General features: G+C 49.7%; 1 protein-coding gene across 8 annotated transcripts; it reads left to right on the top strand.

Annotated features, from left to right (window-relative positions):
• The first annotated feature begins 493 nt into the window (after nt 1-493).
• LOC134523709 (bile salt-activated lipase-like) lies at nt 494-15,180 on the top strand. 8 transcript variants are annotated; one of them, XM_063352991.1, is made up of 14 exons: nt 1,021-1,151; nt 1,445-2,083; nt 6,982-7,177; nt 7,843-7,947; nt 9,565-9,715; nt 10,152-10,274; nt 10,619-10,816; nt 10,917-11,047; nt 11,490-11,597; nt 11,817-11,934; nt 12,784-12,970; nt 13,526-13,729; nt 14,206-14,403; nt 14,925-15,180. In XM_063352991.1, exons 2-14 carry the CDS (start codon nt 1,833-1,835, stop codon nt 15,133-15,135), a joined length of 2,181 nt encoding a protein of 726 aa, XP_063209061.1. In that variant the 5' UTR covers nt 1,021-1,151; nt 1,445-1,832; the 3' UTR covers nt 15,136-15,180. The 8 variants fall into 8 exon arrangements, with proteins under 8 accessions (XP_063209060.1, XP_063209063.1, XP_063209065.1 ...); XM_063352997.1 differs by having other exon boundaries at nt 5,465-7,177; nt 7,842-7,947; XM_063352996.1 differs by having other exon boundaries at nt 4,075-7,177; nt 7,842-7,947.
• The last annotated feature ends 510 nt before the right edge of the window (nt 15,181-15,690 follow it).

Here is a 15,690-nt window from a genome sequence, read left to right as displayed (position 1 = left end):
GAGACAACCAGAACAGACACACCAAAATTAACAAGGATAATTAAATCAGTCGGTTGCCCCTGTGCTGGATGAGGCCTAAGAAAGTGCAGATCCCTGCAGAGTTCCTGACCCACCATCTTTCAACTAACAGTCACACGGACGCACGCTGATCTTAAGGCTGCAACCCCAAACTGAGACTTGAGATCTGCCATGCGTTTCCAGCATGACCTTGGGCAAGACGTGAGCGCTGGATTTCTGAAGTTGTTTAGCGCACTACAAAGCTCACAGAAAGCTTCACTCCATCTGCGAGAGGAGGATAATAATTCCCTCTCTCTCCTTCATTTCACTTGTTTATTTCAACAGTAAGATAGTCAGGAGTGGGACTGCCCCTCCTTATCTTCTACATACAGCACCACGCACAATGGAGTCTTGATCTCAGCTGGAACGCCTAAGTGCTACTGCAATACTAATAATGAGTGATAGAAACTTAATTCAGCAAAGCAAACTAATTCTGGAACTGGCTTAGAAAGCAATCCTCCAAATGTACACAGCAAGACCCCTACATTAAAACCACTAAATTGCCAAACAATAGGAGAAACAGGGCGAGCAGAAACACACTGAGGGGATAAACCAGACATGAGCAATGTTTCCACTGGTGAATAATATTCCAGGGAGAGGGACAGAGCTGGGTATGGAGGCTACGAACATCCCACTTGACACCCTCATTTTAAAGGTGTGGCTTCAAGGCAAGCACTTTTCAATCTGGTCCTTGGGTTGATTTTGACCTGTTGGCCCCAGGGTGATCTGTGTTCACCGTACCAGACGGCAAGGCGGGCAGAGAGCAAAGAGTCCCCAGGAATGGGGAAATCTGAGGCTGGGGACAAGTTGAGCGCGTACTGGGCTCAGCTTTGGTCTGATAAGTTTATCAAGCGCTGCCGGCTGCTAACTGTCAGCCGGCAAAGCAAGCCTGTTAGGGAGGAGGAACAGCTCCCAGGGCAAGATAGGACAGCCCATGCCTTATCGGAGTGCCTGAGCCAAAGAGGGAACTGGAGAGTGAGCACTTTCCAACCACTTCATCTGAACAACAGACAGATTGGCAGGAAAGGCCTGTCAGCCCTTCGCTCTGCCACCCAGGCGTCAACAGGGAGCCCCCATCCATGCAAACAACCCTGGTAAGTGCAGCATGAGAGCTGCAAATGTGAACGCAGGGGCCTGAGGGAAGGCACGGGGCAGGTTTTCTTAGGAACATTGCCCAGCAGGGAGTCAGATTTACAGCAAACAATTCAGGTGCTTGCGGAGCAAGCTGCTCCTGTTCAGTGCCCTGAGCAGCAGCAGCTCTCCCCCATGCTGCCTTCCCTAGCTTCTGGAGGGGGAGGAGAATCTAGCATTTCGAAATAACACTAGCCACTAAGTTTTGGCATACAGATATTCACTTTGTTTTCCCTTTACTGTTTCTGAAAAATAGTTTAAAAAACCCCTAAGTGAACAGAAGAGGGAAAATGTAACTGTTGCATCTGGGCTGCAAAAGTATGGGCCAGCAAATACCCCTTTGCACCGACTACTGGGGCAGCAATAACCCAATCAATACACCTGAAGATCGTAGCAGAGAGACTCTCCCATGTTTATATGACCTCCCTGGACAAGTACAGCCTGTGCAAGCTCCCCGTCTGTGTACCTCAGCCATGACAAGGAGGGCGATACAAGATTCCCACATGGCACACCCTCCGCTTGGTTTCCCTGCTGAGGATGTGCCATGCAGGACAGAACCAGTGTAATATCAGCAACTTCAACACATTGTGTTTCTTCAGTCTGTCAAACCGAGCTGTTAGCGGGTCGCTGCTCATCCAGACCATATGGACAGCTGTCATCCTGCATCCCGCCCACCTTTGGGTCTGTGGTTGTGTTCAAGCTGCCTATATCAGGGGATTTTACCGAGAGCTGACCTCAGTGCAAGCCCTGACCCTGTGCTGGGAGGACACGTTCACTCTTGGCTGCCTGGGTGCAAGGGCTGTCCCAAGGCCTCCAAGGGATATGAGGCAGGAAGCCTTCTGCAGCAGCTCATGTATCTCCGATGTGAGCTAGTCACTCAAAGGCTTCCTTTCTGGTAAGTAACATATCTGGGGAGTTATTCAGCTCTTCCTAAAGCACATATCTAAAATACAACAGAAGTCATGCCTTCAATGCACCTACTTCTCTCACTGAAGAGAATGGGAGCCTAGTATCTGTAGACATCTAGAGTTACATGAGATGAGTCACACCCCTGTGGTTTCTGCACCACTCTCAGGCCAAGTTTCTCACAGCTGTTTCTGCTCCAACCCATAATCTCCTCCTCCCCAGGCCATGAGCAACCTCTAAGCTGTTTAATTCCTCTATGCTTCAAGGGTTTGTAAGCAAGTTCCAAGTACAACAGCCACATTCAGCACTGGCAACGCAACTCTGAGGTTCAAGGCTTCCTCATGAAGAATGAGGAGTTAAAAAAACCCTACCCCATTGATTCTGCCTTCCTCTCAAATAATTTTAAGGCAATGGGACTTTATCTTACATCCCAGGCCCTTCTATATTAGAAGCTTTGGTGGGATTTTTGGCAGTGGTCAAGTCCGCTGGTTTCTTCTCTTTATAAAATAGAAGTTATCTCTTGTCTCAGTTGGGGAAGGGGAAGTCAGAGATGATGGAGCATTCCTGTTCTTGAAAGGGGCCCATCCTGAGTGTGGACATGGTGAACCAGCACGTCAGTCAGACATCCCTGCCCCAGCTCCTTATTTAGATCCAGCCTCTAGTAGCCTGACTGTAAATCAGTCAGGCTCAGTGAACACTCGGGTGTGACACCACCTGGAAAAGGAAGGCCAGGAGCTGCAGATGCATTTTCTGACATCATAGCATCATGGACAACGCTAAATACGAGACTCAAAGAAGAAGGATTGTATTCCTGGCTTTGCCATTGCCAGCTGATCTGAGCTAGTCATTCTCCCTCTCTATCTCAGGTTTCCCATCTGCAAAGTGGGAATAACAGAGGCATGTTCTGAGATCTACAGTAATAGAAAAGTAGAATTGCTTCACATGCACAGTCATCTTATACTGGAACAGCAGATATCATTGTGAAAAATCCCACAGAAAATGCACAAAGCATCAAAGCAAAGTCTCTGCATTGTGATCTGCCAACCTGATTATGCGTTTTCCCACTTTAAGATATTAGCCCAAATTTGAGTAGGACAACTAGAAATGGAACTCAGGTCACCTGGACTTCCGGTCTTGCTTCTTAACCAACTTTCTATCTTACCTCCTTGAAGTAGAACTCAGTAGAATATCACACATTAAAACTGTGTTCTTAGGAAGAGTATCATGTACTATTGGTGAGATTTTATTTCTAAGTTCTGGAAGATACTTACAAAAATATACAGAAAACTGATTTTCTAGGGCTTTACGTAAGGGGCAGAACTGACAGAGCAGGAGAAGGACTTTGGTTTCAGCTTAGGTTTGCTGTCTCAACTGGAATTTAAGAAAACTATTAGTTAGAAAGTCAGAGAGCCATATCTGTGTGCCTGCTGCATAGTGTCACAACAGTGGTGTTGGAGGACTCAGAAATACCAGTGATACTTTGCATTTAAATAGCCCATTCCGCCTAAAGATTTCAAGATGTTCCACAAAGATGGAAGCATCTTATCCCTGTTTAACTGCAAGGAAACCAAAAGCCAGGGAGAGAGGAAGTAACTCAAGGTCATACAGAGAGGGAGTGAAAGACCTAAGAAGTGAACCAAGGCATTTTAGCTCCCAGCTCTTATTTCGATCATTAGGCAATTTGATCACTGGGCAAAATCCAGACCCGTTGTGATGAAAACAGCTGCATAGTTTGTACCAGTGGAATTCGGTGTATCCTCTCCAAATAAATAGGCACGAGTGCCTTGGAGCCCTGGCATGTCCTTGCTCACACTACACCTTCCCACTGCACATCCGGAAGCAGCCACTACACACCATCACCTATTTCAAGCCAAACCCCTATTTTCTTAATTAGATGTTCCCACTGAAGTGGGCACAATGTTGGCAGGATGTAGCCCCCGGTCTGCAAGTCCTCTTACAGCATCATTATGAATTTTGCAGGAGATCCAACACAAACCTCGCGGTTGTCAGAATCAATAATTTATATTTTCGGTGCACCACCTCCTCAGCCCCACTTCCACAATCCCAAAGTCCCCAGCAATCTTAGCTCGGAAGGGAATGTGACTCAGGCCTTCAACTGAAGCGCTGTCATCTGCAAACCCTGAAGACTGGATGTGGCCATGGTTTTATCACTGGCCACCAGCTGCCTCTAGAGCTCTTGCCTCCTCCCCAATGATTCAGCAAATCTTCTTTGAGGAGAAAAACAAGCGCACAAGTGAACAAATCACAATGTCAGATTACCAAAATGAGCGGGGAAAACCTGCAGCGCAAAGGAGGGAGATAAGAGCTGGTGAAGTCGCACGATCCAAGGACTGAAAGGCCTGGCAAAGACTTGGTTTTGGAGAAGAGGCAATAATAATGTGAAAAATAAGACTGTAATTTGGAGTCTTTACCCCACGAAACATTGCTAACAATAAAAGAGAACACAACGTGGAAGGAAATGAAGCATATTCTGCCCTCCGGTATCTGGGTATTGCACAGGGCTGATAGGGATTTTTTACGGGTGTAGCTGAGAGCTGAATAGTCCATTCTGGTTTACACTGGAACAAAGTTCCCTCAAGCAAACTACTTCCAGAAGGAGTTTCTGCTCTTCATAACCAAGACTTTCAATAGTTTGAACTATTTTGAACATTCTGTGTCATTTGGTATTTAAGACATAGCACAGGGCAGTTAGAAACAACGTTTAACTGCTACAGTTTTGGCCACTGTATCATCTTTATATATTATAACCTTTTTCCGTAAAAATTTTGTTTCCTGCTGTTAACTGCTCCTGAGGTGGAACACAGTAACAGCTTAGCAGCTCACGGTACACAGCCTATAGAATAGAAAGTAAAGGAGAAGCTTTGGCCAAACCTTAGCGAGGAGGCGTAGCGTTTCCCCTAATGGCATTGAGCCCAGACACGCCGGTCACAGCCCAGCCTTGCAAGAATGCCATGAAAGCCTAATGAAAATAAGGGTGCTTGCAATTCATGGAGAGCTCACGTCATGCTTGTGGAGCCTCTCAGCCCAGTGGGTCTCTGATATTTGTGAGAAAGAGATACAGCCTTCCACTAGATCAAACACAACACAAAAAATAAGCGCAAAAAGAAGAGGAGCTCAGGAACTGTCTGTTGTGGATGGATAAACTGAAGCTGACTTTAACCTCATATTGCTTTTATACTTTTCCTGATTTACCTCACTAACCAGCACAGAGATCAATGACTTGACGCTAAAGTACAGCTAAGCAGGACTGACTTACCCTGCTATAGGTCTGTACATTCTCCATGAATATTTATGTATTCACCCCACCAACAACTTACAGCTCACAAAACCTCCTTGCTCCTTCTCCAAGGGAACAGGGTCTTCGTGTACATACCTACAGCGCCTACTGCTCTTCCCCAGGAAACATGAAGGAGGCGACCACAGCACAAGCCAGAAGACCTCTCAAGCTCACCCAGAGAGCTAACACCATCTAAGCCATGCATGAATGATTCTGGGGATGTCTCCTTTTAAAGCCTTTCCCTCTGTAGTGCTGCCACCTGCGCTCACAGGTTTGGGGGTTTCTCTCCTCTAACAATAATCAGGTGTGCTCTTAGACCTGGAGTGGCAGAGCCAAGGGAATTACGGTTTTTAAAATAAAAATGTGGTACTACTGCACCCTACAGGCTGAAAACAGCGAATATATAATTATATATTTTTTTAAATCACAATTTCTAAGCCAGTTTCATAACTTTGAGGAGGGAGACTGGCTCCCAGGTATTTGGGACTGGGGGTTTCGCTTCTGCCCCATCGCGGATCTCTCACAGAACGAACACACCCATTGCCCACCCTGTGGGATGAGCAGGGGCAACAGCAGCGGCTGTAACACCAACACAGGAACATGCACACCCCCCACACACCAGAACCCCTGACTGAGGTGGGGGGCTGTCCCACACACCCTGGCGGCTGTGGCAGGGCACCCACAGGAAAGGGGGAGCGCAGGGACTGAGCAGAAGTGGTTGGGGGGTGAAGGCGGGATGGAGACCTTCACCAGTTTAAGCTGCCGCCCTGTTCTGTTCTATCCCTCTTGGTTTGGCACAACAGAGGCGGGCACACTTGAGAAACTGCCTGGCAGCAGAAACCTCAGCAAAAGTCCACTTGAGGCCTTGCCAGGTGAGGGGACCTGGAGATGTGGTGAAGATGACTGCCTCCCCCAGCACACCATGTGCAGCGTGGGGTGCAGTGAGCCCGGCTCTCTGCCTGCTGCCAGTGGGCTGGAACGTGCAGGAGTCAATGCCATATGCTCCTGTGACCACGTTCATGGGACCTGTTCCCTCCTGGCCCACGGCTGGTTTTGCCGGAACAATCTGTGAGATCTCCCACAAGAAACATCTTTCATTTTCTCACTGTAGTCCTTCATCGGCACTTTACAAGAAAAAAAAATTAATCTAAACTGCATTTCCATCTTGGCTTGTCCCTGGACCCTACTGAGCTGCAGTAATTACAGTAGAGGAAATGCAGAGGGTGAAGCCTTTTGTGCTGCAAACGCATTTCATACAAACCAGTAGCCGATTGCCTGAGGGTTTTCTGTCGGATAGTACAGGGGACCTCTGTCATTGTGCAACTGGATGTAGCTTTGCTGGGGTTTCTTCAAATTTAAATTTTCTTGCCTCAGTGATGTCACAGGAGTCTTTTACGGTACCAGGATGTGATTCCAAAATCCATAGGGAGGTGTGGCCAAAGATAAACCAACCCATTGCTCACGTGGCTGAGTCCCTTCTCTTCCAAAATCTGGGGCACAAACTTCCATTTTCGCATGTTCCCGTGAAGGCCCCGAATCCATGTGTGCCACAGGCAGAAAGCAAACCCGATCCTTTCCCCCTTTCTTAGGGAGGGATACAACAATCCCCAGGTGTCTGGTGAGAACCTGATTGGCCTCAGCAGGGCCCGTCGCCCGCACAACGCTATCTTTGTGAACTTTGATGATGAAGAAATCCCAACTAAACCCCTGGATGCTGCTGTACAGACCTGGAAGAAAGTGTGCACCAACCCTGTGGACAAAAAGGCGGAGGAAGAGCTGAGAAAGGTCTGTGCCATAGTTCTGCCTTGAGCACGGTACTGTGGCATGCAGACCTTGCTGAAAATTGTTGTGGTTGTAACTAGTCTTGGCTTCTCTGAACGTTTTGTGTTTACGTTTCCTGTTTAACCTTGTTAACAAGTGAGATATGGGCCTGTGTAATTAGGCCAGGAACCTGAATCCAGGCCTTTGGGTTCCACTCCAGTGGGATATCAGCTGTCCTTTGCCCTTAGCAAAACACGCATTTGCTTTTTCTGCTCTCTAATCTATCAAACGAGAAGGGCTCTACTGGCATATTCTGCCAGGGATACAGGAATTTTTGGTGTCCTGAACAGCTGCAGCTCCCCTTGAAATGATGGATGGGATAAGACTTTGTCAAGGCATGACAATGTCACGTCAGCAAAGTGAGTGAGTGGCATGTATCTGAAATGCCACTGAGGGCTGTGAAATTTTCTACCGTAGAGTTGTCCGTGTTCTGAAAACGAATTATGCGATGTGCCTTCTGCAGGGCTCTCCAGCCCTTTTGGAGAATAGTCTGGCTGCTGGGTGGACATTGTCTGTTTTTCTGAGGATAACAATGGGCAAATGCAAAGTCTGACTGATATAACAAGTCTCAGTAGACACTACTGGGACGGCTGTATTCAGTTCCACCGTTGTTTCTATAATATTTTAGCCTCTTTGAAGTCCCTCCTGTCTGGTCTCGGAATGCAGTAAAAGCCAATATCAGCGTTCACCCCGCCAAGCTGGAACTTCTGTTGCCGTATTTGGCCTATTACATGGTGAGTCTGTACATCTGCCCCGTGCCTGTCTGGGGCTGCTCGGAGGCAGAGCAAGGGAGCGTCACCTGGGTGTTCCTGGTTCTCTTCATCTTGTGCAGGACGCTTGGTCTCAGACTTTGGGACAGAGGATTCCCCTGCTCTGATTTTGCAGAGAGTAAGGCGAGGGAAAGGACTTTCTGAGGTCATCTAATAAATCCGTGACAGAGCTGGCATCCAGTCATTAAGAGCAGATCACATCTCCCTCTTTCCAGGTTAAAGGGTTTGGTTGCTGTGACAGCTCTCCTCTCCCCACCTTGCTCAAGTCAGCATAGCCCAAAGACCACCCTGCCTCTCACACACCAGTCCAGCACCTCTGTTTCTGAGCCAGGGATATTGTGCAGGGTGCTTGCCCTCCGTTCATTGTTGGTTTTCTTTTTTCACCTCTAGGATACACTCCTAATGTAGTGTAGATTGTCCTCACTAGCTGCTGCACTTCTCAATTCCATTTTGACTTCCCCAGTAGTTAGCAAGGACAGAAGGAAGCAGGCAATGGGGCAGAGCTTCAGGCCCACAGAGGTTGGCCACTCATTAGTCTGCCATTGCTGTCTGGATTGTTACCACCCCATCACAGAGATTAAGGATCTGCTGGCATTTTCTAAACCTTGTGTATTCCCCAGTGTGTTACGAGTGCAAGGTTTCTCGTTAGTGGCTGATAATACGCTCTAAGGCATGGTTCAGTCTGATTTCAGCCTCCTGCTCTTGTGAGACGCTTCTCAAGGCTTCAGCATTTTTTAACGTTTGCTGGAGTTTTGTTAGACTGAGATATTTCCTTGGGTTTGGCCTCCAGCCCACAAAGGCAACATCTGCAGGGCTCTCACACAGTGACGCCAGTCTACCTCAGCCATGGTTTGGCCTCAGCCTACTGAAGGACAAGCGTGTAGAGGCTCCACTGGTTTACCTTAGACCCAATTCTGGGTCGTGGCATTGACACACAGCGTCACTCGTAGCTATATATACGTAAGTCTCCACCTGGGGACTAGCTCCTGAGGAGTGCAGTCACCATGGCTCGCTGGGAGATCCTGTGCTTTGCCTTGTGCTGCTACCTCGGGGTAGCACGGGCTGCAACCGTAAGTACAACAGCACTTCTTAAGGCTTTGCAAGACATTTTGTCTGTTCCTCTCTGAAGACGCAAACTCCTGCTACGTCTGGTCTGGAGCCCATGAAAGAGGGCCTGCAGACCGTGACAGCCAAGGCAGGGTGTTCTCCTGCCCTAAACACGGCCAAGTCTCTCACCAACATTTTTCCAAAAGTCCCTGCACAGTTCTGTGTCAGGTCTGGCCTGGTTTACATCTTAAGACTGAAGGTCTTCTGCCATTTATCTTTGGGAGCGCAGGAGAATTGCTGCTGCCCGTCTGCTTGAAAGGGCAGCTTGCAGGACATCCGCATGGGCACATCTCCAGTGGCAGATACATGTGGGCTTTCCACAAGGGTCCAAAGGGACGGCTGGGGAAGGCAGACTGTGAGTGGGTCCATCTGGGGAACTGGGCAGGGCAAAGTGTGTGTGCTGGCAACAGGGGAAGCCAGAGGCATGAAGGACTGTGCAATGGATTTTTCTCTTCTCAATGGTACCACGTGTAGCTGGGTGTGGTGTACACCGAGGGCGGTTTTGTGGAAGGCGAGAGTAAAAAACTGGGACTCTTTGGGAGTTACATCGACATCTTCAGAGGGATCCCCTTTGCTGCCCCTCCAAAGACTCTGGAAGACCCCCGACCTCATCCTGGCTGGGATGGTAAGATCCAACTTTTGAATGCCTTTGGTTTGGGGTTTTATTTTCACTTCTCTCTCTTTACTCCATTCTTGACAAGCAAAGATGTTGTTGCCTGCTTTCATCTACTAAGCAGTGCCAAGAAAAAGTTCTTAGTCTCACGGTGGGTGTGAGAGTCTTTGTCTAAGTGTTCCCAAGCAATGCAAGTAACCACATGAAGTAACAAACCCAAAGCATGGCACCTGCATCTCCCCTCCCCATGCCACTGCTGCCCAGAGCTAGTTCACACGGGAAGGGATCCCTCTTTGTCCGGTCACAGACCGGTCACAGTGGCTGGGGAAGCGTTGCTGCCTCTGCACTGGACTCACAGAGGAGAGAATGGATGGACAGACAGCTTGCAACCAAAGGATGGAGTCGATACCTCTAACTAGGACCTGCCGTCTTGCCTCTCTCCTCTCAGGGACGTTGCAGGCAAAAGAATTCAAAAATCGCTGCATGCAGATGACGCTCACACAATCTGACGTCCGCGGGACGGAGGACTGTCTCTATCTGAACATCTGGATCCCTCAAGGGAAGAGACAGGGTATGTGCTTGACAGAGATCCGGGGAGGAGATTTCCAGTTGCCTTTTGTAGACACATTGCTCTGGAGCGTCTCTCAGCGGCTACGCTGCCATAGTGGGCAACTGCCGGAGCGCTGATTTTGAGAGGGAAAGGTAGGAGCCATGTCAACCAATGTCCCTCAGCTGCAGCCTGTTGGGAGTTTCAGCCTCTTCTACAGAGCGTGGACTTTCTTGGCCACAGGCTATTGCAAAGCATGTCTGTTCATGCCCAGGTGGAGCGATGCTCAGCGAGTGGGTGTGGGGATGGATGGGCAGCGCCTTCTAGCTATGTTGTGGCTCACACTGCTTTTTCTCCTCGTCTCCCAGTCTCTACCAACTTGCCGGTGATGGTCTGGATCTACGGCGGCGGCTTCCTTGTAGGAGGGAGCCAGGGAGCCAACTTCCTCAGTAACTACCTCTATGATGGTGAGGAGATCGCTGTGCGGGGCAACGTGATCGTGGTGACCGTCAACTATCGCCTGGGGCCCCTGGGCTTCCTGAGCACTGGAGATGAAAACTTGCCAGGTACTGTAGCTTCTCCCTCTTCAGGGGACCCTGTCATGGGTCCCCAGTTTATCAGCTTTGCTGTGCCCTTGCTCAATGGTGGGTGCTCTCTATTACTCAGGGAACTATGGGCTGAAGGACCAGCACATGGCTATTGCCTGGGTGAAGAGAAATATCAAGGCCTTTGGCGGTGACCCGGAAAACATCACCATCTTCGGGGAATCAGCCGGTGCCGCCAGTGTCTCCCTGCAGGTGTGTTGTTCTTGTCAGAGCCTACCAGAGCCACTTCTCTTCTCTGTAAATGGGAGAGGTGGTCCCCTTGGCACTCTGCCTCTTTCCTCCACACACGCTTCCCCATTAACATCCTCTCTGCCTGGGGACAGCAATGCTCAACCTCTCTGCTTTGTAGCTGCTCCTCCTTCTTCAGTTCAATCAGTCTCACCACTGCAGGCATGTGTCCTCACTTTTGGGACCTCTGGTGAAATAGCATTTACTTGCCACGTCCCCCTGCTCTGCTCCTCTTCTCACCCTGCCACCTTTTAACTTTAACTGCTGAGACTGTTCAGTAGCACGAGAGCTGGTGGCTTCCCTGGGCCTTGTGCAGAAGCTGTGAGGCGATCGGCCGGGTCTGGCAGGCAATGGGGTCTTCAGGAGTTTGTACCTGAAACTCTCTTATATCTGTTTTGCTCCACAGACGTTGAGCCCAAAGAACAAGGGTCTGTTCAAGAGAGCCATCAGCCAGAGCGGTGTCGGTCTCTGCAGCTGGGCCATCCAGAGGGACCCACTCGCCTGGGCTAAAAAGGTAACGTGCAAGTCTTGCTTGAGAGAATGGAAAACAAAAAAAGGGATTCCCTAGAGAACAGCATTACTAGCAAGGGATTCGTCAGGAGTCATGCTGCCAAACATAGAGCTTTGGAAAGACGCTGCTTTGAGATAAAACCAGCCTCTGCCCCCGTGAAGCTGGTAACGAAGCCTGGCTTCAGAGGGTAGTGCTGGGAGGTTTCTCTCTCTCCTCCTGCAGCTTGGACAAAAAGTGGGCTGCCCCCTTGACAACACCACCGTTTTGGCTAACTGCCTGCGCACCTCCGACCCCAAAACTCTGACGCTGGCCTACCACCTGCATCTGATCAACCTGCCCGGTAAGTCCCTCAGCCTGTGCTGTGGTCCCCTACCCACCCAGGGCTCACCATGCCTTTGATGGGACACTGGGGCAACTGTCAGGAGTTAGAAGCCATGCTTTTGCCCTTCAGAAAGGGGACAATAATGACAGATCTTGCAGTTGCCCTTCCGCAGGCAGGTGCACGTTGCGCTGAATGAATGTTGTTCGTCGTGCAACGGCAGCGGTGGCAGAGGAATTAGCCAAGGGCCATGCCTCAGCTCCAAACAGCTCTTTGGGCTTTCTGTTCTGTGAAAGCAGCAAGAGCAATTCCAGAACACAGCTTACAAAAAAGATAATTGACCCCAACCCTGCTATTTTCATTTGAGTCGCTGGGTGGAGTGTAGGACTTCTCACAGCAGGTAGGGAATGCTTCTGCTTTTGCTGCCTGTGAGAACTTCTTTCCCAACAAGACTCTCCTCCGCTTGCCCTCCTCCTGCCCCTAGTAAATAGCCCCAGTATTTAGCCTTGCTCAGGACAGAGAGTGGCCGAGCAACTCCTGTGCAGCTGCACTGGCCTGAGCGGGTTGTCCGTAGCCAGCGGGGATGGGGAATTCTGCTCTGCCCCGGCTTTTTGGGAACAGGCTGCAGGAAGGAGGAGAGACATTGTTGTTACCTGCCGGTACTTGGCTGGCAGATCTCTCATTCTTCTCCCTCACCTACAGGCATGAGGTTTACCAAACGTGGTCCTGTGGTCATGCTGAAGGCACCACCCAAGCTCTCATTCACCTCAGCCTATTCCTTCCACAGTTCCTCGAGCCATGGGATACGCCAGGCTACACATCTGCCTTTTCTCAGCTCCTAACAGACTCTGGTTTTGTCTCCTGCTGCAGTTCCACTGGTTCACACACTCGCCATCACTCCTGTCGTCGACGGAGACTTCCTTCCAGACATGCCAGAGAACCTCTTTGCCAACGCTGCTGACATTGACTACATTGCTGGGGTCAATGACATGGATGGGCACATCTTTGCTGGCATTGATTTACCTGCTATCAACCGCCCATTTGTGAAAGTCACTGCGTAAGTGAAGGATGCTCTTAAAACTCTTAACAGGAGGAACCTTATCTTTAACGTAGTCCCCAAACTCCAAGGACTTAGTCCTGAGTGGACAGGGCACTACCTTCAAAACAGGATGTCACTCTAAGCCAGGGTGCCCAGGGCATATGTTGCCAAATCCAGAGCCTTCAAGAGAAAGGACCAGCTCGGGGCAAAGCTTCCCCGTATACCTTTAAGGTGCTCCTGAACTCAGCACCAGTGATAGGCTTGGCAGCCCTGATGCTCTCTGGCCAGAGCCGGTACGTGCCAAACATGCTGGATACCCATCCACAAGACTCCTTTCTGCGGACAAAAGGAGCTTATGGCCAATTCAGCCCTAAGCTGTTCTACTGAGAAAGCTGGGAAGCACATGCCCTCCATCTAAGACTAGGGATGAAATCACTGGCTTTTACTCCACCAAACCATTGCTAACCACAGGGTTGGATGTGAACGTCAACAGGAGCTGGGATCCGTTTCCATGAGGCCTGACCCCCTTGAAGCTGCAGATCTGCAATTCATTGATACTACTTGTCTTTCCAGGGATGAGGTCTATAATTTGATCAAAGGACTTACTGTGGACAGAGGCGAGCGCGGAGCCAACGCGACATACGATCTCTATACGCAACCGTGGGGTGACAACCCGAGCCAGGAGCTCATAAAGAAGACAGTGGTGGACCTGATTACTGACTACATCTTCCTGGTTCCCACACAGTGGGCACTGAACCTGCACCTGCAGAATGCCCGGTGAGGAGCTTTTTGGTACTGAGTACACGCTTACACAGGGCTCATACAAACACTGTTTCTCTAATGCTGCAAAGGGAGTCGTGCTAGGAATTTGTTTTAAATTCCCATTCAAACAGGTGTTTGCTTCCTAAAAACTTCAGACTTCATCCTAGCAATGTTTGATGCCACGAGACGTGGCAGTTGGATGATACCACGGTTAGGGTGAAAATCACAAATGGAAGTTAAAAATTATCAGGTAGAAGGATGTTGTCGTGGTTTGCGCTGGACTGGCCACTGAAACGAACGACAGATGCTCTCTCCCACCTCTCTCTCTCTCTCTCTCAAGGATGGTCCTGAGACCACCTCTTAGATGCATGTGAGCATCTTCCAAGGCTGAATCTCTGCCTCTGCTGGTATTTCTAGCATAGTTATGAATCTGCACCCCTTTCTGTGCTCTCTGCTCGCAGCTGCTTAGCCAGTCTCTTTTATTTCCCCAGGAATGCCAAGACGTACAGCTACCTGTTCTCCCAGCCATCCCGAATGCCCGTCTACCCAAGCTGGGTAGGGGCAGACCATGCTGATGACCTGCAGTACGTGTTTGGGAAACCCTTTGCCACCCCCCTGGGCTACCTGCCCAAGCACAGGACTGTCTCAGGTGCCATGATTGCTTACTGGACCAACTTTGCCAGGACAGGGTGAGTGATTCCAGTTCTGTATTTCAGGCTTGCTGCAGCACTTCAACCTGCTGCTTTTGCCTATTAACTTCTCAGGAGCAATTCCCAAAGCGGGGTGTCCTCTGCCTGTACTTCTGCTGTGAGTCTCGTTCTTCGTCTCCCAGGGGTGGCGTTTGCTCTGGGTCCTCCTCATCCAGGGAACACCTGGGGACAGCAGAAGCATTTCCAGAACTTGTGAACTCTGCTTAAACTTAATCATGATATTTGTTTCTGAATCCTGACATTCAGACAGGAGTTAAGCCCCTGTCTGCAGCTAGGGACGATGGTAGCAGGGACCAAGGGAGGAGACTGCAGGTCAGCAAGTCACTCCTAGCAGGCAGAATTGCTATTGCTTGACTCTCTCTGGCAATGTCAGACTCTCTCTTTGCACTCGCTTAAAGCCTCACGTGAGCAGATGTGGGCCCTGCCAAACTGCTCGAACCTTGCTGTGTCCACAAGTTTCCCTGATAAAACTGAACTTCTATTTCTCATTTTTTCCCCAGTGATCCCAACAAAGGGAACTCAAAGGTGCCCGTTAACTGGCCGCCCTACACCAATGAGGCCAGTAACTACCTGGAAATCAACAACAAGTTGAGCCAGAACTCTGTGAAGCAGAATCTGAAAAGCCAGTATGTGACCTTCTGGAACACGGTCTATCAGAGTCTGCCACAGGTTGCCAACATCTCCCTGGCTGATGAACTGCTGTGGAACTAAGAAAAAACACCTTTTAAATATTGGCCCAATTCATTAAAGGCTTGCTTGTAACTGAGCGATTCCAGGTTCTCTGTGTCTTTGCCGTGACAGGATTTTCTCCCTAACATTATGGTTGGCCCCAGAGCTGGAGGCAGCGCTGCAGGGGGCTCTCCCCCGAGCGGAGCAGAGGGGCAGAATCCCCCCCTCGCCCTGCTGCCCACGCTGCTGGGGATGCAGCCCCTGGTGGGGGGGGGTTCTGTGCTGCCAGTGCACGTTACCGGCTCACGTTGGGCTTTTCGTCCACCAACACTGCCAAGTCCTTCTCCTCAGGGCTGCTCTCCAGCCATTCTCTGCCCAGCCTGGGTTTGTGCTTGGGGTTACATCCACTCTAATAACAAACAGCTCTAAGGTAATTACAGTTGTAATATATGCATGCAAACCAACTGGTGAACTCTTGCCATACAGTTGCACCTCAGAAACTCAAAGAAGGGAAAATAAACCCAAGGGGGAAAGGGTATTATTCCACACTGATTTATGGGCACAAGTCCCTGCTTGGCAGAGGAATATTTCTGCCGC

The sequence above is a fragment of the Chroicocephalus ridibundus genome, chromosome 15 (genome assembly GCF_963924245.1).
Source record: "Chroicocephalus ridibundus chromosome 15, bChrRid1.1, whole genome shotgun sequence".
Lineage (NCBI taxonomy): Eukaryota > Metazoa > Chordata > Aves > Charadriiformes > Laridae > Chroicocephalus > Chroicocephalus ridibundus.
The sequence above is the reverse complement of the archived record's forward strand: the minus strand, read 5'-3'. Positions and strand labels throughout refer to the sequence as shown.

Excerpts from the sequence above, each read along its gene's own strand:
- LOC134523709 (XM_063352990.1), top strand. The coding sequence starts at position 838 with ATGGGGAAATCTGAGGCTGGGGACAAGTTGAGCGCGTACTGGGCTCAG. Across the intron at positions 7,948-9,564 it reads CGTATTTGGCCTATTACATG|CTGGGTGTGGTGTACACCGA; the intron begins GTGAGTCTGTAC and ends TACCACGTGTAG. Across the intron at positions 11,598-11,816 it reads CACTCGCCTGGGCTAAAAAG|CTTGGACAAAAAGTGGGCTG; the intron begins GTAACGTGCAAG and ends CTCCTCCTGCAG.